The sequence below is a fragment of the Dendrobates tinctorius genome, unplaced genomic scaffold (assembly GCF_039654945.1).
Source record: "Dendrobates tinctorius isolate UK_male_01 unplaced genomic scaffold, ASM3965494v1 ptg000046l, whole genome shotgun sequence".
Taxonomy (NCBI): domain Eukaryota; kingdom Metazoa; phylum Chordata; class Amphibia; order Anura; family Dendrobatidae; genus Dendrobates; species Dendrobates tinctorius.
Window position 1 is genome coordinate 58156360 of NW_027361714.1, and position 22420 is coordinate 58178779.

Here is a 22420-nt window from a genome sequence, read left to right on the forward strand (position 1 = left end):
GTTTCGACCAGTCATTGTTTGTAAATAGTTCTCCATGATGCATGTAAATTGAATATTAATTATTTCCACCTTACTTTGCCTTTGCAGGTATCTCTACTTATTGTTTTCCGAGGACGACCTTCTTCCATTAGAACATTGGGTTTTCAATACTGAGGCACATCCATTGCCCATTATCCTAAAGGCTGACAGAACGATAGAAAGCATAGAGAAATGAGAGCGACACAAATGGCTTTTTATACCGGAAATTCACTGCATTCCTGCAAAAGTCTGATCTTTGTTTTCTTTCTTAGATCCAGGACTAAACACTCTTCTTCATGTCGATCAGTCATTTTTTGTGAAGCACCATTTTGCAGTCTAAGTGATTCTAGAGCCATTCCTTCGTGATCTCACCAATGACTGTGAATTGAAAGCACCTTTTCTTCTTGGACATTCCATGTAGAGATAGCCCACCATCCTTCGCCATATAGAATAGAACCGTCTGCACTTTTCGTTCCCACCTCTTCTTTCCTCTCATTTGACTGCAAAGATCCTTCCTCCTCTGTGAGGAGATTGTCTGCTTTAAGCTGTAATATTTTGCCATGTTGCAAAAAGCCATAATGATTAGTATAAAGAGCGACTTCTTTTCCTTTCCAGTTATATGTGAATCTGATTTGTCTGAAGTTCACGGCAGACAAATTGCGTAACTGTGACATCTTTCTCTCATGCGGGTTTTCTTTGGTAAAATGGTCGAAAGATTCCATTTCTAAGAGAAGAGCTATAGAAGTGACTTTTTCATGCAGACATAACTCTATTTTTGGCAGTGGCCCAACGTTTTTGTTTTTAATCTGTGTTAAATAGCCATCTAATCTGTTCGAAGAAGCTGTTCTTAAAGTATTTTGATGATAAGACTAGATTTCTCTCTCTATATATATCTCTCTAATATCTGATCTATAGACAATCCAGGTGTGACAAAATAAAATATTCAGATTATTTTCCTAGGGCAATATGTCACTTGTCCTTCATAGTAGAATATTTCATGTGATTTGTAAACCAGGTTTATGAGGTTATTTTCTGTTTGTTTGGGAAAACCCATTATCTGTTGAGGTCATGCTGGACATTTTAGGGAATTTCATAGCCACATTTCATGGACAACAGTGACCACCAGTTTTTGTCCGCTCTACTGAAACCAAATGCTTACCGGTTAATCCCCCTATTGATCATGTCGAGTTCTTTATATTAAGCTTTGAAGGAAACTTCTCCTTTCAATGAACTTTTGTTAGTGTCATTGTGTAATCATAAGTGATGTTGATATGCTTCATAGAAATAGACTGGACTGGTAGATGCAGCTACTGAAGCAAGGAGTAGACCTCCTTTCTCTCTAGTACATGAGGGTAGCATAAGCAATACACGTAGTTATGTTGCCTTTAGTGTTTAATTTAAAAAGTAAGTAGACCAAATCGCCATATTCTATGAAAATAGTTGAGGTTAATTGTACTGTCAACACATTTTATATACAGTAAATCAGTAGTACAGGTGATTATAAGAAACTTAGGAAATATCGCAGTCAAAGAGATCTGCTTCTTTCTCTACTTAAAATACAGCTCTTCCCCTTTCCCCTGCCTTCTGAACTTGTCATCCCCTCTGGAGAAACAAAAATGCTCAACTCAGTCTTGCTCAAAGCAAAACAAGAAAAAAGAAAGATAATGTTGAGCTTTCTGTGTCCTCTGTCTGTCAAGTCTGTTGTCTCCCACCATAGCTGGACTCGCATCTACACTGCTCAGCTGAATTCACATCTACTCTACTCAGTTCTGCTGTATAATTTTCTCCAGACTGAGCTAAGAAATATAGATCCACCCGCCACTATTAACCCGTTAAATGCCGCTGTCAAACGCTGACAGAGGCATTTAACTCGCACTTCCGCCCATCAGGCAGGAAATCCACTCAGCGGGGTCCCCCATCATGTGATAGTGGGTCACCGATTCGTTGGCATGACAACCAGAGGTCTCCTGGAGACCTCTATGTTTGTCAGTGCCGGCTTGCTGTGAGCGCCACCCGGTGGTTGGCGCTGATAGCAAGTAAGTAAATCTATATAGCGGCAATCTGATCATCACCTCTATGTAGCAGAGCCGATCGGGTTGTGGCATCTTTTAGTCTCCCGTGGAGACTATTGAAGCATGCCAAACGTTAAAAAAAAAAAAGTTTTTAAAAATATAAAAAAAAAAATGTAAAATATAAAAGTTCAAATCACCCCCTTTCGCCCTATTCAAAATATAACGAAAAAAACTAACATACATATTTGGTATCGCCACATTCAGAATTGCCTGATCTATCAATTAAAAAAAGGATTACCCTGATCGCTAAACGGCGTAGCGAGAAAATAGTCAATAGCCAGAATTACGTTTTTTGGTCGCCGCGACATTGCATTAAAATGCAATAACGGGCGATCAAAAGATCACATCTGCACGAAAATGGTATCATTAAAAACGTCAGCTCGGCGCACAAAAACTAAGCCCTCACCCAACCCGAGATCACGAAAAAAGGAGATTTACGGGTATTGGAAAATGGCGCAAATATATATATATATATATATATATATATATATATATATATACATACACACACACACAAAGTTTGGAATTTTTTTTTTCACCTCTTAGATAAAAAAGAACCTAGACATGTTTTTTGTCTATGAACTCGTAATGACCTGGAGAAACATAATGATGGTAGGTTAGTTTCATCATTTAGTGAACCTAGTAAAAAAAAAAAGAGTGTGGGATTGCACTTTTTTTTTGCAATTTCACCGCACTTGAAACTTTTTTTTCCTGTTTTCTAGTACATGACATGGTAAAACCAATGGTGTCGTTCAGAAGTTCAACTCGTCCCACAAAAAACAAGGCCTCACATGGAAAAATAAAAAAGTTATGGCTCTGAGAAGGGTAGCAAAAAACGAAAACGCAAAACCGGAAACCGCTCCGGTCATGAAAGGGTTAAAAACATTTTTAAATATTTTGTTTTTTTAATTAATGCAAGTTTCCACTTGGCCCTAATATTAGATTCGTATATAAAATTCAGCAGCCACATGGTCATAGGCAGCAATAGAATGACTTTGATTAATTTACCGATACAGAAGCGCGTTTTAGGAAACTCCTGATATGGGAAAAGGTCATTATGCAGGGAGGAGGGGAGGGTGAGCTGTGACAATCACATATTTTGAATCATAGGTTCTGCATTATCAGCTGTACATAGAGCTGTAATCTGTCATTTTAATCCTGTCTGTAATGGTAATGACTACTAATCAACGTCCGTACAGAATCGGAGGTCTAGTCTTTGGCTTAGTGTCCAGTGTGAAAGCTTTTAGTTTTTTGTTTTTTAAATGGTGATATGGAAAATTTTAACTTAACTGGGTTAACCTCTTCCTGATATATGACTTACTATTATGTCATAAATCGGGTCCATGTCTTTGATGCAAGTTCAGAAACTGAGATTGCATCATTGCTGTCCGATGATGACTATGATACAATGCCATGATCTGACTCTAACTGCAGCAGTGAAGCCAATCTCTGCCCACCTCTGTTAACCACAAAGTAAAAAATAAAATAAAAAAAATTCCCCAATAAAAAATATAACAAATTAAAAAAAAAAACTGCTTTGCTTGTAAGAGTCCCGTCTGTTAAAATATAAAATTAATTAATCTAAACGGTAAAAGTCATAATGAGAAAAAAAAATAAACATTAGAATTGTGGGGGGTTTTGGTCACCATAACGCCGCAAAAAATGCAATAAGTAGCGCTGAAAATGTCATATCTACCCCAAAATGATGTCTGTATGAAAGTCAGCTTGTCATGTAAAATACAGCTCCATCAGCCGTAAAGTAAAACTGTTAGGGTATGTACAAACGTTGTGTCGTTGCTGTTTTTGTTGCGTTTCTTCCACATGGTTTTGTCACGCAAATGAAGGGATTTTCTAGTACCAGCAAAGTGACTGACATTCCTCAAAACTCATGCACACGTTGCGTATTTTTCCCTTGCAGTATTTGCAGCAGAAATGTCTTTAAGTATTTAGTAAAGTGCGCACATACCCTTACTGAAAAATGGCGACATGCAAAAAAAATTTCAACACTTCATAAAACTGTACAGTACTATAATTGTACTGACCTGGTGAACAATGATATATATTTCCAAGTCACTTTTACCCAACAATGAATACCATAAAAGCAAAACCCAAGAAACCATTGCGGGGTTGTGGTTTTTGGGCAATTTCCCATCTCTTTGAATGGCATGATTCATTTTATCATCCACTGTACTGGGAAGTGGTGATAAAATTCCAAGCTACAACTATCCATGCAAAAAATAAGCCCTCGTGGCTATAAAAATAGTTGTGGCTCTCGGAAGAAGGAAATGAAAGGGCAAAAAATGGAAAATTGCTATGTCGTGAAGGAGTTAAACAATAATTTTTTTCTTCCCTTTGAGTGACCCCTTTCTTCCTCTTGAGCCACCTTTATTTTGTCAGTTTGCTCTCCTTTACTTTGCAGATTATCTTCTCAGTAATACACTTGTGCTCAAAAGTTTACATATCCCAGCAAAAGTTTTGCTTTCTTAACCTTTTTTCAGAAAACGAATAACACCAAAACTTTTTCTCCACTCATGGTTAGTGGTTGGGTGAAGCCATTTATTGTCAAACTACTGTGTTTTCTCTTTTTAAATCATAATGACAACCCAAAACATCTAAATGACCCCGATCAAAAGTTTACATACCCTGGTGATTTTGGCCTGATAACATGCACAAAAGTTGACACAAATGGGTTTGACTGGCTACTAAAGGTAACATCCTCACCTGTGACCTGTTTGCTTGAAATCAGTGTGTGCGCATAAAAGCTGAGTGAGTTTCTGGGATCCAGACAGACTCTTGCATCTTTCATCCAGCCACTGATCTTTCTGGATTGTGAGTCATTGGAAAAGCAAAATCATTGTCAACAGATCTACGGGAAAAGGTAGTTGAACTGTATAAAACAGGAAAGGGATACAAAAAGATATCCAAGGAATTGGTAATCCCAGTCAGCAGTGTTCAAACGGTGATTAACAAATGGAAAATCGGGGGCTCTGTAAAAATAAAACCACGGTCAGGTAGACCAACAAAGATTTTGTACACAACTGCCAGGAAAATTGTTCAGGATGCAGGAGAAAAAACCCACAAATAACATCAGTTGAATTACTGGACTCTCTGAAATCTAGGGATGTGGCTGCTTCACGATGCACAATAAGGAAGCATTTGAAGAAATATTGGCCGCATGCTTGAGTCGCCAGAAGAAAGCCATTACTGCGCAAATGCTACAAAGTATCTTGCCTTCATTATGCAAAACAGCACAGAGACAAGTCTCAAAACTTCTGGAACAAGTTAATTTGGAGTGATGAGACCAAAATTGAACTTTTTGGCCACAACCATAAACGTTACATTTGGAGAGAGAGGTCAACAAGGACTATGATGAAAGGAATACCATTCCTACTGTAAAGCACAGAGGTGGATCGCTGATATTTTCAGGATGTGTGAGCTACAAAGGCACTGGAAACTTGGTCAAAGTTGAAGGAAACATGAATACAGCACGCTATCAGCAAATGCTGCTGCGCATGCGACGTACTTCGACGTTCCAACATGACAACGATCCAAAACACAAGACCATGTCGACCTCATTGGCTACAGTAGAACAAAGTAAAGGTTCTGTAGTGGCCATCTCAGTCTCCTGACCTCAATATCAAAAAGAACTTTACAACTACCACAAAAGACTTCAAGCTGTCATTGATGTTAAAGAGGGCAATATACGGTATTAAGAAATAGGGTATGTAAACTTTTGATCAGGGTCATTTGGATGTTTTGGGGTGTCATTATGATTTAAGCTCCGCTCCAGACTAACTGAGCCTCAATGGTGTAGATAAGTCACCACTACGACCAGCAATGGCTGCAGGGGCCACATTTTAACATGCCAGGTCATCAATAAAGCCAAGTATCCTGTATTCACTAAGGTACCATTGATGTGTTTCCACCAGAACAGCAGGGATTAATAAGATGGGTATTGCTCTTTTTGTTACTTTGTACCATTGTCAGCAGTATTTAAAATATTTTATGGGGCTGCAGTACTGCTTTAAGAAATGAATATAAAAGTTTGAACTTAGTTAAAAAAAAAAAAAAAATTTGATCTGGGTTGAACATTCTCTTTCAAATGCCTGTCTGATTACTCCAGCAGTTTTACATTGGAAGCTGTGAGTATCTGTGAGGCGCCCTGCATGCCATGTCTAGCCAGATACTTTAGACTCCATTTAAACCCTTATGGGTATGTGCATACAACTTTTTTCTGGTGGGTCCTAGCGCTCAGAAAACACTCAGGAATGGACATCCACATTTCTATGTAAAAACGACCTGCCATTTGTATGTTTAGACTTTGGAGCATCTTATAACCACTTCTGGTTTCAAAAGATGCCAAACGACTAAAAAAATTGAGCTGACAATTCTAAAATTGTCGTCCACTCAGAGGATGGTCTGTACTGGCAATACAAGTCAATGGGAAAGCTCAAAATATGCCCTAGTGTTGTCTTGAGCGTTATTCCACTGTTCTAGCTTCATAACCATGAGCGTTTTTTTCACTTTTGAATGGGAAAAAAAAGACTGGAAATCACTAGTAAAAAAAATGATCCAAAACACTGTAAAAATGCTGAAAAAGAAAGATCTATGGTCAGAAGCAAACAAGCAATTGGGGAAAGCCCAAGAAGGACCAAAAACGCAGATGTGTCTTCCTTGTGGGTTTGCCAACATGATAGTCGTTGTGCACATACCCTTAATACTTTCTTAACACATGCATGTTTTTGGAAGAAAGAAAATAAAAAACTTTTTTTTTTTTTTTTACATTTTGTGGTGTTTGTTGGCCTTTTTCACATTCCAAATGATTTGATTTTATAGAGTTGTGTGATTTTAAAGATTCTGGTTAAAAGGGGTTTTCTTGGACTATTTCATTTTTTTACCATGGAGCTAAGAACATTTAATTGCTACCTACCTGCATGTTGTGCCCGGCACCAATCTTCACTGGCACAGATCGCACATAAACCACTCCTGCCAGCAAAGCAGCTGCTTCTGCTGACCTCACGTTGACAGAGCAGCGTCTTCTCTTCCGGACTGCTCTGTTAACAGGGCGTGACTGCCGACATCATGCTGATTGACAGCTCCCCGCTACCTACCTGGGGGGACCTGGCTGTCAATCAGTAGGATGTTGGCAGTTACACCCCTTTGATAGAGCAGTCCGGAAGAGAGCAGCTCTGCGAATATCTGAATCGCTGGCAGGAGCAGTCAATGACTGCTCTGCATTGGGTAGAACAGGCAGGTCGTTAGCAACTACTCATCTGTTAGTTTTTAGGCCCACACAAACAAAAACCTGGATAAACCCTTTAAAATCACATGGTTTGTAATGTGAGATCAAAACCACCACCACAAATACAACACAAAATAAAGCTCTAAAATGCTTTTGCTCTTTTTTTCACAAAAAAAATGTTTTCTGTTTTTTTGTTAAACGCCATGTGTTAATTCACTTTTTATATAGCCCTCTTAGGCTAGTTTCACATTAGCGTTTACGGCCGCAGCATCGGGCTGCTCACGGCCGCCGCTAAGCCCCGCCCCTGCCGCACATCCGCCGGTAGCTCCGCCTACGGACGCATGGCGCTGCATGTGTCCTGCGTCGCCTATCTTTAGCACTGGGGACGCAGGCCGTGCGAAATATGCGTTTGGCGGCGCATGCGTCCTTTTGACGCTGCGCCGACCAGCACCAAACGCAACAGGTTGCAATTTGGTGCGCTCGGCGAAGCATCAAAAGGACACATGCGCCGCCAAACGCTTACTGCTCACGGCCTGCGTGCCCAGTGCTAAAGATAGGAGACGCAGGACGCATGCAGCGCCATGCGTCCGTAGGCGGAGCTACTGGCGGAGGCAGGGGGTGGGGCTTAACGGCGGCCATGCGCAGCCCGACGCTGCGGCCGTAAACGCTGATGTGAAACTAGCCTTATCCTTGAAGAGTTAGTATTGCAATATAATGGTTGTTTAAGAAAAAAGAAAGAACCTTCTTTCCCTCTGTGCCACAGCCTGATTCTTCCTGTGTCCTGCTCAGTAAAAATTGCAGAAAGACTTCCCCCTCCAAAAACAGCTGTGTAAGAGACCCATCTCTAGCTGCTTCAGAGCCTCATATTTCGGGTTCGCTCACACTGGCGTATCACTGGGATTTTTTCATGTGATTGCACTTGGACCAATGTTATTCAATGATCCGAGTATTTTTTTTCTCAGCTTGCTACAAGTGTGAGAAAATAATTGGATGCCATACGGGCCACCAGTATATATTACAATTCTGTAGTATTGGAAACTGTAAATGGTCCTATAAAAGATTAATAGCTGCTGATTGTATAATTGTATACGGACAGCACACATCGCGATGACAGGTGAGAAAAAAATCCTCCCACTCCTGGATGAGAATGAGGCTTTTTTTTTTTTTTTTTTTTAAAACACGCCATTGAGCGAACCTTTAGAAGAACCACATGCCAAGTTCCAGTGTGAGGCAATGCATTTCTGTATTTATTTTTTGGTATTTTTTTGCTTGATATTGTGTTGGGTTTTTCATTATCCAAGCCATTTTCACTCTACAAATCATTTTTTTAAGTGCTTTAAAAGCTAAAGTGTGAAAAATGTGCAAATCCCATCCACCTTTATGTCTAAAGACCAAATATTTTGTCTCATCTGTTCTCTTTTCATTTGGTGTAATTTTTGGGGGGAGAAGAGGGTCACACATGGTAATATGGCCAACACTGGAATGGCATTATTGAGTTTTTCACCAATTACTTGTTCTTCACACTTATAGGTCTGATCTAAAATACAAAGAAAAAGCAATAGATCTGTATATTGTAACTACCTATGTCTCAGTGACTTCTCAGAGCTGTACAAAAACCATGGGCACCTACCCCACATAGAAAAGGTGAATGAAAAATTCTTTTTCTTTTATGCAGAAACATGCTGACGTCTGAATGAGGCCTTAGTTGTAACAATCCCTCGATTTTGGCTTATCGAGAGAAATGTGATTTGTGCCCGTTTACAGCAGGACTCGAATCGCGTCATATGACTTCATCATTATGTTCGTTAATCCCTTCATAGCGTAAGTGCACAACCATGCAGCTTGGGTAACCATTCTGTGCAGCCCCCATTCACTGCCCCTCAAGCCCTGCATCAGTCTTAATGCATAAGTTCTACCCAGGGTACTCCTTTAAAGGGTTATTCAAATCTGTGTCATTTATTGCATATTCACAGGAAGACCCGACCCTCCATGCGTGTGGCATTTTCCATAGTACTGCATGAGAGTTATGAAACACTGCTTTACTCAAGACTGCTGCATCCGTGCTCGGCCACCTCACCTCCTCCTATGGAGTATAAACAGGTGACCACCAGGTGGTAGTCCCAGAAGTGGAACTCCAGCTGTTAATGTATGGCTCCTTACCGTTCCTCTAGGCTCACCCTATCCAGCAATGAGCGGCATGAGATGACCAGCTTTAAAAAGTTTTTCACAGTTAGTTTTTCACTGAGTATCTTTACTTTGTATTGCGAGAAACTAGTGCCCATAACAATATTTGGGTATAGATCATGTTGGACACATCCACGCAAACATTTGTCATGTCATACATTTTATTTTGACTGGTGGAAGCAGTTTGTGATTGTACTCCACTATGCACCCCTGCCACACTTACTCCAATATTCTGCATTGCTCTTTCTTTATTTTTCTAAAAAAAAATGAAAAAAGTTTTCAGGACTCAGACTTAAGACCTAGTCCAGATGACAAATTTAGTGTGACCTTATGATACAGTATGTAACAAAATATCCTCAGAAGCTATTTTGCCTCTTTTTATTCCCAGACCCTACAAGCAGCATATACGAAGGTTCCATAAAGGTATGTTCACACGTTGCGTCTTTTTACGCAGCTTTCCTGGTGCATACAATACTTAGCGTATTTCAGTATCATCCTAATCATTGAGATTTCTGAAATATCATGCATACTGTCTTTTTGGGGATTTTTCCCCATGGAGATTTTGAACCCTGCTGATTTTTATTTTCCCAATGCGCAGCATTATTTCAGTATTCTTGCAGCACTTTTCTAATAAACGTGTGAAAATTGCAAGTATAGATGCTACGAAAAAACAACTGGCACGTATTGTACTCAGTGGTTTTCCTGCCACCACTTGGTTTCGGTGCAGACAAAAAATGCAATGTGTGAATATATCCTAAAGCCAGAGGGGACAGCAGTGATTACTGGTACAATGGCCAGGAAAACCGCAGCGGTGTGCAGTCCCTGCGGCAACTAATTGTACAACGGGCGTGAGATTTTGCTGGGAAACAGAATTTTTTTTCCTGCAAAACTTCTCTCATTTACCTAGCAATCTAATTCTTACCATGGCGGAATTCTTTCGATTACATTAGTCCCCGCCATGTCTGGCATACCCTCATGGATTAGCTGCTCATGTCCCATCTCGCAGTGAGTAGCGCAAGCATGGGTGACGTCAGTGTCCCTTTATCCACAGGTTTGAGGTACGCCACGGTTTTATGGCTCTGTCTTACACACTTGGTACCAAAAAGTGATCCCATCCCATTAGGGAAGCCTTTCACAGTGCAAATCCATCATTCAGCCATGTATTGTCCACTGTGTAGTATAAGTCAGCTATAATATGGGTTTCTTGCTTCAGCGCGAGCAGAAAACCAAATGACAAGCACAAATACCTGTTATTTTTTATCATCCGGCATGACCAGTAGCAGTCTTTAAAATCCCATAATTGTAGCCGCTATTATTTCTAATTAATAATGGAGTATTTTTTCATTGTACAATGAAGCGTGGTGAGGACGTCATTATGGCCACATCTTTTAATCCGATGCCACAGTTTGCATAGCGGCAATTCCTTTGTAGGACATGATCGTATGTTCTCACTGCTGGGACTGTCAGGCGTATTGATGCTGTTGTCTTCTACTCTCAATGCACTTTGTAAAGAAGTGTCTGCGGATGCCCAAGTAGATCATGGAAGCGCAATTAGCAAGTTGTAAAAAATCTGAAATTTCCCACAGACCTGCAGGTCCGATTATTCCAACGTGCGAAGCCAAGATTTCCTAATAAAATAGTAAAATGCTATTTATCCGGAAAATTGTCAAACTTCAGATCTAGTATGTTAGTTATTTGTTTCAAACTATGTTGGCAACAAAATGGCATTAAGCTCTGGTCTGTCTGTTTCATAAAACTTTTCCCACCTTAATATTCCTGTTCTTGAAATGAATCTGATATGTTCCAGTATAAATTTGTAAGTTGATTTGAAACAAAAATTGCAAGGGGCGTTTTTTATAGTCTGAGGTTTTTTTTTTTTTTCTTATTGACAAATCATTTTTGGTAGTGGCACCATATGTTTATGTATTGAAATTTATTTTTTACATTTCACCTTTTTATGAATCAAAAAGTTTAGGGTTATGTAATAGATAAAATGCACAATTTATAAGAATTATATTTGTAAAATTCTATTGTGAATAAAGTCTTTTATTCTACATGAAATGGTTTTCTTTTTTTGGATGATGATTTGGATTTTTTTTTTTTTATAATTCTCCATAAATAAGCAATACAAGTAAATGTGTAGACCTTCTGACGCTTATATTATACAGAACTGCTGTATAAAGAAGTAATGAAAGTGAAGTATGGAGACCCCCACCAATTGCCAAATTGGGGTACTTCTATCATTGTTGGAATGGAGCAGCAATGTGCATGCGCGAGTGGCGTTCTATTTATTCACTATGGGAAATCAGGATCCATTATGTCTTCACAGTCCCCATTTTATGCTCTAAATCTTATCACACAGAAAACTCCCCCTACACATTCAAAGTCCTTGAGATTCTGCATCGAACCACTTAGACACAGCTATCTCTGAATCCCACGAAACAGTTATTTTTTTTTTATTTTCTTTTTATATAGCGCTAACATTCCGCAGCGCTTAACATTTTGCACACATTTTCATCACTGTCCCCGATGGGGCTCACAATCTATATTCCCTATCAGTATGTCTTTGGAGTGTGGGAGGAAACCGGAGTGCCCGGAGGAAACCCACGCAAACACGGGGAGAACATACAAACTCCTTGCAGATGTTGTCCTTGGTGGGATTCGAACCCAGGACTCCAGCCACTGAGCCACCGTGCTTGTTGGCATAAAGCCCTTTCTACCAGGGGTATGTATATACCCCATCCACAATTAATTAAAGTGGAATGTTATCCTGGACACAACCTGTGTGAGTGTATTTTATTGATTCTCCAAGCTTGTTCACAACACCTCTAATCCAGCCTTGCACATCAACTTTAGTGGGCCCTGTTAGACTATGTGCACACGCTTCGAATTCTGCTGCGGATCCCCTGCGGATTTGTCCTCTGCAGATCTGCAGCAGTTCTGCAGACAGTGTACAGTACAATGTAAGTCTGATTTACAATCTGCTGTGCACATGCTGCGGATTTTCAACTGCGGAAAAGCTGCGGTTTTGAATCCGCAGAAAAAATTGACATGTCAATTCTTTCTGCGGATTCTGCTGCGGTTTGCCACCTATTCCATTGTCCAGGTGTCAAACCGCTGGTCAATCCGCAGGTAAAACCGCAGGTCATTTTAGTTGCGGATCCGCGGGTGAATCCGCAGCGTGTGCACATAGCCTAATGCCCACAGTAAATTTGACGCCGAGAACAAGGATCGGACAGCAACTACTTCCATCCGGATTACTTTTGATTGATGTCTCAGAATGGACAGATAAACCTTCCGCTTTCAAACAGCAAGGTAAGGCTAGTTTCACATTAGCATTTACGGCCGCAGCGTCGGGCTGTGCACGGCCGCCGCTAAGCCCTGCCTCCGTCGGTAGCTCCGCCTGCAGACGCATGACACTGCATGCGTCCTGCGTCCCCTATCTTTAGCACTGGGGACGCAGGCCGTGCGCAGTATGCGTTTGGCGGCGCATGCGTCCTTTTGACGCTGCGTCGAGCGCACCAAATTGCGACACTGCGGCCGTAAACACTAATGTGAAACTAGCCTAAGAAACTTTTTTTCTTACAAGTTATCGGTTCCTTCCTGATGAAGCTTACTATGACCGGGTGAGTCCAGTCAGTTATGATAGTCTGTAACGTACGTAAAAGAATAGCTAGCTGAAAAACTCCCACTCAGTTTGCCATAGAAATTCTGCATTGTTTGTGAGCAAAGGGTAAAAACTCCTCTTGCTGATCCCTGTTGAGCCATATGAAAATAAAGAGTTAAATTCCTAGGTAGAACAAGAAAAGGGAGAATGAGGGGACCATATCCCTGGAGCAGTTTGCCTACGCTTTGAGAGTCTGGAGTAAGAATAAACGAATCTGTGCTTAAGTAAAAAATTCGGAATAAAATTATACATAGTACTGTGCAATCGTTTTCAATAGAGGATTTCGTGCTGTAATAAAGAACAAAGCAATATAGGAAACAACCTGCAGAAGGAAGATGGGGATGAGAATAAAATTGTTGGAACCGCATATCAAATGCAGGTGCTTCTCACAAAATTAGAATATCAAAAAGTTAATTTATTTCAGTTCTCCAATACAAAACGTGAAATTCCTATATGATATAGAGTCATTACAAACAGAGTGATCTATTTCAAGTGTTTATTTATGTTAATGATTATGGCTTACAGCCAATAAAAATCCCAAAGTCATTATCTCTAAATTAGAATATTTTATAACATCAGCTTGAAAAATTATTTTTAAAATCTGAAATGTTGTCCTACTGAAATGTATGTTCTGTAAATGCACTCAATACTTGGTCGAGGCTCCTTTGGCAACAACTACTGCATCAATGCGGTGGGGCATGGAGACGATCTGCCTGTGACACTGCTGAGGTGTTATGGAAGCCCAGGTTGCTTTGATAGCAGCCTTCAACTCGTCTGCATTGTTGGGTCTGGTGTGTCTCATCTTCCTCTTCACAATACCCCATAGATTCTCTATGGGGTAAAGGTCAGGCAAGTTTGCTGGCCAGTCAAGCACAGTGATACTGTTTTTAAACCAGGTATTGGTACTTTTGGCAGTGTTGACAGCTGCCAAGTCCAGCTGGAGAATGAAATTTTCATCTCCAAAAAGCCTGTTGGCAGAGGGAAGCTTGAAGTGCTCTAAAATATCCTGGTAGATGGCAGTGCTGACTTTGGTCTTGATAAAACACAGTGGACCTATAGCAGCAAATGACATGGCTCCCCAAACCATCACTGATTATGGAAACTTCACACTAGACCTCAAGCATCTTGGATTGTGTGCCTCTCCACTCTTTCTACAGACTCTGGGACCTTGATTTCCAAATGAAATGCAAAATTTACTTTCATCTGAAAACAACACCTTGGACCACTGAGCAACAGTCCATGTTTTTTCCCCTTGGCCCAGGTAAAACACTTCTGGCGTCTATTGGTCAAGAGTGATTTGACACAAGGAATACGACACTTGTAGCCCATGTCCTGGATACGTCTGTGTGTGGAGGCTCTTGAAGCAATGACTCCAGCAGCAGTCCACTCCTATATCTCCCCCCAAATTTTTGAATAGCATTTTCTTAATCCTTTCAAGGCTGTGGTTATCCCGGTTGCTTGTGCACCTGTTTCTACCACACTTTTTCCACCACACTTTTTCCTTCCACTCAACTTTCCATTAATATGCTTGGATACAGCACTCTGTGAACAGCCAGCTTCTTTAGCAATGACTTTTTGTGACTTACGCTCCTTGTGGAGGGTCAATGACTGACTTCTAGACACTTGTCAAGTCAACAGTCTTCCTCATGATTGTGGAGCCTACTGAAACAGACTGAGACCTTTTTAAATGCTTAAGAAGCCTTTGCAGGTGTTTTTTTAATTATTCTAATTTACTGAGATAATGACTTTTGGGTTTTCATTGGTTATAAGCCATAATCCTCAACATTAACAGAAATAAACACTTGAAATAGATCACTTTTTGTATTGAACTGAAATTAACTTTGATATTCTAATTTTGTGAGAAGCACCTGTAGATGAGACCAGAGAAGAAAAGTGTGCAGTGGAAAAATGTGACTTCGGGTGGAGGGATCAGGTCGCAGTATAGGGACTGGCCCCAAAACTAGTGGAGTGGACAACGGACTCGGCTAGATAAACCAGAGGTTCCGAGCATTGCAAGTGCTGCAGCCAAATCCACAATTTCTGAAAAGGCAGACACATAGGATCCAGGGACCTTGAGGTTATTCCTGCCAAGACCTGAGTCTGCTAGCTTGGGACACTGTTTGTGAAGGTGCTGGAAGGAGGGAGGAAATCAGCACAGGGAGACAGCCAGGAAAGGAACACACTGAAGGGAGGTCTGGAAAGGTGTTCTCCATCTGCCTGGAAGTTTGCTGGACCCCTCACCTGAAGGACGCTGCACCAAGCAGGCATCTGTGCACACAAGAACTGTGAGTCAAGTTTTGGAACTGCACCCAGCTGTGGCCTCTAATTATTTCTGCGTCACCCACTCAGCGCTGCTACATCCCTTGCCAAATACTACATCACTACCATCTTCAACACATTACAACTGCCCTGGGACTAAGCTCTGCCTGTGGAGAGCTGTACCAACTCTGCTGCATCAAAAACTGTCCCAAATGATCTGCTCTGCAGCGCTAGTCACCTCTGACCAGAAACCACAGGTGGCGTCACAAACACTTCATTATAAACTTTATCATCCCTTGTAAATATTTCCATTTTATTGGATGCCCAGGGCCACGGACTGGGTCAACACTGCCGTAACACATCCCCTTTAAATACCGGCACGGTACCGAGTATCCTCACTGCCCTGGCGGGCGATCCACATGCAAGACAATCCAACCTCTCCTCACTCCATTCAAATCCTTGTTCTTTTCAACTTTCACCCATTGCAGACATGGCACTAGTCAGCTGGTTCAGCCTATTTCATACTTAACCCATGATTCACTCAATCCAACACATTGTGACCACTCATTGGCCAAAACACAATAGGGATACCTGCTCCCAGCCTGGAATCTCAACAGATATATTTACAACCTCTTTTTTCTTAACGAGAGATCTGTTTTACGCAGTTTCCCATACTTTTCTAGACTATTGGAATTTTGTCTCAAAATTCTGGATTATCGGAATTTAGCTAAAATTTAACTTTCAAGCCCACTTCTGACACCAAATGTTTTGCCAAGTATTTAAAGGGATCAGATACGGCTTTAAAGAAGGCGACTAATTTTATTACAATAATTCAATGATTACAGAAAATAGTGTGATATTGTGTACACTTTTGCATAATATACAGTGGGGCAAAAAAGTATTTAGTCAGTCAGCAATAGTGCAAGTTCCACCACTTAAAAAGATGAGAGGCGTCTGTAATTTACATCATAGGTAGACCTCAACTATGGGAGACAAACTGAGAAAAAAAAATCCAGAAAATCACATTGTCTGTTTTTTTTTTTCATTTTATTTGCATATTATGGTGGAAAATAAGTATTTGGTCAGAAACAAAATTTCATCTCAATACTTCTGTAAGTCTTCACAAGGTTGCCACACACTGTTGTTGGTATGTTGGCCCATTCCTCCATGCAGATCTCCTCTAGAGCAGTGATGTTTTTGGTTTTTCGCTTGGCAACACGGACTTTTAACTCCCTCCAAAGGTTTTCTATAGGGTTGAGATCTGGAGACTGGCTAGGCCACTCCAGGACCTTGAAATGCTTCTTACGAAGCCACTCCTTCGTTGCCCTGGCGGTGTGCTTTGGATCATTGGATCAAACAAAGTACTAATTGGAAAAAGAGAACAAATCCTGCTCAGTAACCAGAATTAATTAGAACAAACGAAAAATATACTAAAAAAAAATCAGTGAATTAATATATCACTAATGTCTAATTGTAGAATGAGATCAAGGCGCTTGTTCAGACCTTGCGGTACTCGTGCACTTAATTTAAAAATCCAAAAGGACTCGCGATTCAACAGTTTCCTCATAAAATCACCTCCCCTAATCGGTTTGGAAACTTTCTCTATTGCTATAACTTTGAGGGTATTGGTATCTCCATTATGTGTAATTTTACAATGGCTAGATACTGCTGAAATGTTGTAATTTTGGCTGGTAGCCTCTGCAAATGCTTCCTAATCCTTCTTTTAAGAAGACCTATTGTGCAGCCCACATATTGGACATTACAGGAAACCAGTAGCATAGCTACCGGGGGGCAGGGGTGTTGGTGGCCCCGGGCTCTGAGGGGGCCCACCCGGATTTTAACTGTATCTGCAGCAGAGCAGGGAGAATCGATCATCTCCCTGCTCTGCCAATATGTTCTCTTCTCGGCCACAGGATCTGTGATGAGGTCACAGGAGGGGAGGAGTCGAGGTCACATGATCAGGGGCATCAGTGTGTGTAGGACTCTACTGTGCTGGTTGTCATCGTGCTGGATGAGGGGAAATTTGTGTGGGGTCAGGAGAGGTTTACAGGGTGCATATAGCAGAGCCGCGTGTGTACGAGGTGTACGGAGCGGAGCAGCGTGTGTACGAGGTGTACGGAGCGGAGCCGCGTGTGTACGAGGTGTGCGGAGCCGCGTGTGTGTACGAGGTGCATTCATACCTCCCAACCGTCGATTTTGAGAGCGAGTCTGTCCCAGTCGGGAGCTTACTTTTCCCGCGAACACAGGAGTACATAGCAGAGCCCCGAGGAGCACTTTAAAATTCGCACGTGACGTTCCACCGGAAGTGACGTGCTGGAAGCTGACCAGAAATGAGGTAATTTCGGGAGCAGATTGTGATGGAACCATGGAGGCACTTCAAGGAATGCTTCAGATCCATCACTGTCTCCTCCAACAGTGAGGACAGTGGGATCGCCTTGGACTTGGGGATTTCAGCCATGTGAGCGGATCATGGTATGTCCTGCACCAGGAGGCTCAGGTGGCCATTACAATGGGAGTCAGGCTGCTATAGTATCTTTATAGAATCTTCCTTTTTTTCTGTTTCTCTCTCTCTGTTCTTTCTTTCTCTCTGTTCTTTCTTCCTCTCTGTTCTTTCTTCCTCTCTGTTCTTTCTTCCTCTCTGTTCTTTCTTTTGCTCTGTTCTTTCTTTCCCCTCTCTCTTTCTCTCTAATCTTTCTTTCTCTCTGTTCTTTCTTTCCTCTCTCTCTGTTCTTTCTTTCTCTATAATGTAGCCCCCTTCATATGGTATAATACAGCCCCCCAAAGAATATAATGTAGCCCCTTCAGAATATAATGCAGCCCCCTCATAGGGTATCATGCTGCCCTTCCTTATATGTGGTATCATGCTGCCCCCCCCTCATGAGGGGTATCATACTACCCCCCATCATACGGAGTATCCTGCTGTTCCCCCCTCATATGGGGTATCATACTACCCCCCTCATACGGGGTATCATGCTGCCCCCATTATATGGGGTATCATGCTGCCCCCTCCTCATAGTGTATATCATGCTGCCCCCCCCATACGGGGTATCATAATCATGCAACAGGACTCACTATATAAATAAAAAAAAACTATACTCACCTCTCCTCCTCGCTCCCACACTGATTTCGGCGGTGGCTCTGCTCTGATGTCAGGAGCTGCGCTGCAGTCAGGCGACACACAGCGGGGTCGCGATAAAGTGAGGTCATTGCGCACCCGCTGTGTGTCCATCATTATTGCGGCTCACACTGGGGGGCCGCGCTGACGCCGCAATTATGGAAATATCGTGTGTGTGTGTGTGTGTATATATAATATATATATATATATATATATTTTTTTTTTTTGGCAACAGCGCGGTCATCTTCTGAGGCTCTCTGTTTAGGGGCCCACTCAGAAGTTTCGCCCCCCCCCGAACCAAAACCCTAGCTACGCCTCTGCAGGAAACGCATTCTATTAGGTACACAACACCTTCAGAATTGCAATTCATGTGCGTTTTTATAGGATATAAAATACCTGTAGTGCAAGACCTAAATTTATCGGTTTTAGAAGCAAAATTACAAACTTTGCATGAGTGATGCCTTCACCTGAATAAACCCCTGTATGTCAACCAGGTGTCAGTTCTTATTTTACCATTTATTGAAAAAAACCTCGGAGATAAAATATCACTCAATGTTGGTGCCCTTCTAGCAACATACCTGACCTGAGTATTACTAAAGATTTGATCCAATTTGCCTTCATTATGTAGAATTGGTATATATCTTTTAATTATATCCATAACATCTTTATACTGGGGGCTGTATGTGGTAGAAAAATTCACAATAGAGTTATTCTGTTAGGTTTTTTTGGACCTAATTTATTTCTTTTATTTTTATTTTTTCCACTTTTGCTAACATTACCCAGTGAGGAAACAGAATCATCTAAATGAGATGTATGATCAATCGCATTAACCACTCTTTCTGCCTTGGTCATCATCCAGTTAGAATATCCACGGTCTCTGAATCTGGCAGCTGCCAGATTAGCCTCATTGACAAAGGTTACTTCTGAACTGCAGTTTCTCTTGAGTCTGATCAATTCACCTAGTGGTATATTTTGCACCACATGTTTGGGATGACGAGAGAGCCTGCAATACAGAATTAGTGTCAGTAGGTTTTCTAAAGGGAGCAACTTGAACCTTGTTAGTATCCATGTTTACAAGCAAAGTAACATCAAGATTATAGAAAATTATGACACAAAAAAGTGAAAGAAACATTGAATTAATTCCCATTAATATAATTCATGAAATCTGTGATTCCCATCTTGTCCCCCTTCCAAATCAAGACATATGATTGTATGTTATTGTAGAATGGATTATGGCTGCAGAAAATATACTTTTCCTCCCATACGGCCACTATTAGATTAGCCAAAGCTGGAGAACATTTTCCTCCCATACTAACTCCTAGCTTTGTGTCATCAGCAAATTTAATCAGTTTACCCTCTATTCCTTCATCTAAATCGTTGATAAAGATGTTGAACAATACAGGGCCCAGGACAGAGCCCTGTGGTACCCCACTTGAGACACTCTTCCAACTGGATGTGCAGCCATTTACGACCACTCTTTGGGTCCGATCACTAAGCCAGTTATGAATCCACCTAACAGTTGCCTTGTCCATTCCATACCTAGTCATTTTTTCAATAAGGATTGTGTGAGATACTTTGTCAAATGCTTTGCTGAAGTCAAAATGTACTATATCCACCCAATCAGTGATTCCGTCATAGAAGGAAATTAAGTTAGTCTGACATGACTTATTAGTTACAAACTCATGCTGACTCTGTTTAATCACTCCATTCTTATCCAGGTACTGACATACATGTTGTTTAATAATTTGTTCAAAGATCTTTCCTGGTATAGAAGTCAGACTCACCGGCCTATAGTTGCCTGGGTCCACCTTCCCCTTTTTGAAGATAGGAACAACATTTGCTCTTCTTCAGTCTTCTGGGACTTCTCCTGTTCTGCAAGAATTTTCAAAGATTATGTAGAGGGGTTCAAAAATTTCTTCTGCTATCTCCTTCAGTACTCTGGGGTGTAATTCATCTGGACCTGGAGACTTGAATTCATTTAGGTTAGCTAAGTGTTTCCTCACTATATTTCTGTTTATAGATACCCTGGATTCTTCTTTTCCCTTTATAGGACAGTGAAGAACAGTTGATGTTACATTTCCTTTCTGAGCAAAAACAGATGCAAAATAGGAATTTAAAAGTTCGGCCTTCTCAACATCCTGTCTTACCATTTCATCCTTTTCATCATGTAAAAATCCTATAGCATCTTTGACTTTTCTTTTACTTTTGACCTATCCCCAAAATCCTTTATTATTGCTTTTGATGTCTCTTGCAAGCCTCAATTCATTGTCAGCTTTAGATAATCTGATTCGTGCCCTACAGGTTCTGCAGATAGCATTATATTCTTCTTTAGATATGCCTCCCTCTTTCCATTTTATAAACATTTCTTTCTTCCTTTTTAGCATGTGCTTAAGTTCTGTGTTCATCCATCCTGGTTTCCTTAAATGTTTCCCATTCTTCTCTCTTTTTGGAATTGTTAACAATTGTGCTTTGAGAATTTCATTTTTCAAGATTTCCCATCCTTCCTTGACATTTTTGTCTTTAAGGATATCCAGCCATTGGATCCCTCCAATTCTCTTTCTGAAACCCTTAAAATCTGCCTTTCTGAAATCTAACCTTGACGTCTGTCTTCACAGGTCTTCCTCCTCTAGTTATCTAAAATTCTAAAATAGCATGGTCGCTACTGCCTAGGGATCCAGCCACTTTTACCTCCTCAACCTTGCTCAACCTTCCTCAATCTTGCTCAATAGCCAGCTGCTCTGCATTCAAAGCTTCCTCTTTGAGATTCTGCAGCGAACACTTTAATAGAGCAGTGGAAGGTTACGCTGATAATAGCGTCATCAGTGCTTACCATCTTGGTGCAGTATTCAAAGTTTTGAAGAATCTCACGTATGTCAGCGGTCCATACCCACTCAGCAGTTATGTGTGGGAGTTGAGTGTTACTCTGATGGGTATTGAGAAGCTGGAATTCAGACACTGCCCTCTGCTACTCACTAAGCCTTGACAGCATATGAAAGGTTGAATTCCAGTGTGTAGGCACGTCACAAATCAGTTGGTGACAAGGCAAATTAAAGCGCTGCTGCAGCGAAGTTATACCGGCGAAAGCCTAAGATGACTTTTGGAAATGTGTGCTGACACAGCGTACCTTGGCAATTAGGTCCAGCAAGTCAGGGTATGTTTTTAAAAACCATTGTGCAATCAAGTTCAGCATGTGGGCCATGCATGGAATGTGTACCAGCTTTCCGAGCTTTAAAGCTGCCACCAAGTTACGTCCATTATCGCACACAACCAGTCCTGGTTGGAGGTTCAGTGGGGACAGCCACTGATTGGTCTGTTCTTTTATCCCTTTCAACAGCTCTGATGCGTTGAGCTTATCACCTAAACAGATGAGCTTCAGCAGAACGTGCTGTCGCTTCGCCAAGGCAGTGCTGCAGACTACCCAGCTGGGGAGTGATGGGGAGACTAGTTCCACTGAGCATAAGGAGGAGGAGGAAGAAGAGAGATGGGACCTGGAATACGAAGAGACTGAAACCCTGATGGAAGTTGGGCCTGCTATTCTTGTTGTGGGTAAGATGTGTGATGTCCTAGCGTCTGACTCTGTCCCAGACTCCACCAAGTTCACCCAGTGTGCCGTCAAGGAAATGTAGCATCCCTGTTCACAAGAACTTGTTCACTTGTCTGTGATTAGGTGGACCTTCCTTGTGACTGCGTTGGCCAGATCACGGCTGATATTGTGTAACATGGCGGCTGGGAATCGAGTACTGTGGGGCTGCCACCGCCAAGAGGTCATGGAAAGACTCAGTTCCCACAAGCCGAAAAGGCAACATTTCCAGGGCTAGCAATCTGGCAATGTGGGTGTTTAGCATTTGGACCTGTGGGTGGAT

At 41.4% G+C, this 22420-nt stretch overlaps 1 protein-coding gene and 1 long non-coding RNA gene across 2 annotated transcripts in view; both read left to right on the top strand.

The window, feature by feature from the left end:
- LOC141089477 (mannosyl-oligosaccharide 1,2-alpha-mannosidase IA-like) overlaps window positions 1-9129 on the top strand; it is a 317924-nt gene extending 308795 nt beyond the window's left edge. The window contains exon 12 of the mRNA XM_073575915.1: window positions 88-9129. Coding sequence (XP_073432016.1) covers window positions 88-214 — 127 coding nt within the window. The 3' untranslated portion in view covers window positions 215-9129. The remainder of the gene's footprint in view (window positions 1-87) is intronic.
- Window positions 9130-18956: 9827 nt separating this feature from the next.
- The window catches only part of LOC141089478 (uncharacterized), a 48711-nt gene continuing 45247 nt past the window's right edge, over window positions 18957-22420 (top strand). Inside the window, exon 1 of the long non-coding RNA XR_012232303.1 lies at window positions 18957-22103. This is a non-coding gene — a long non-coding RNA (uncharacterized lncRNA). The remainder of the gene's footprint in view (window positions 22104-22420) is intronic.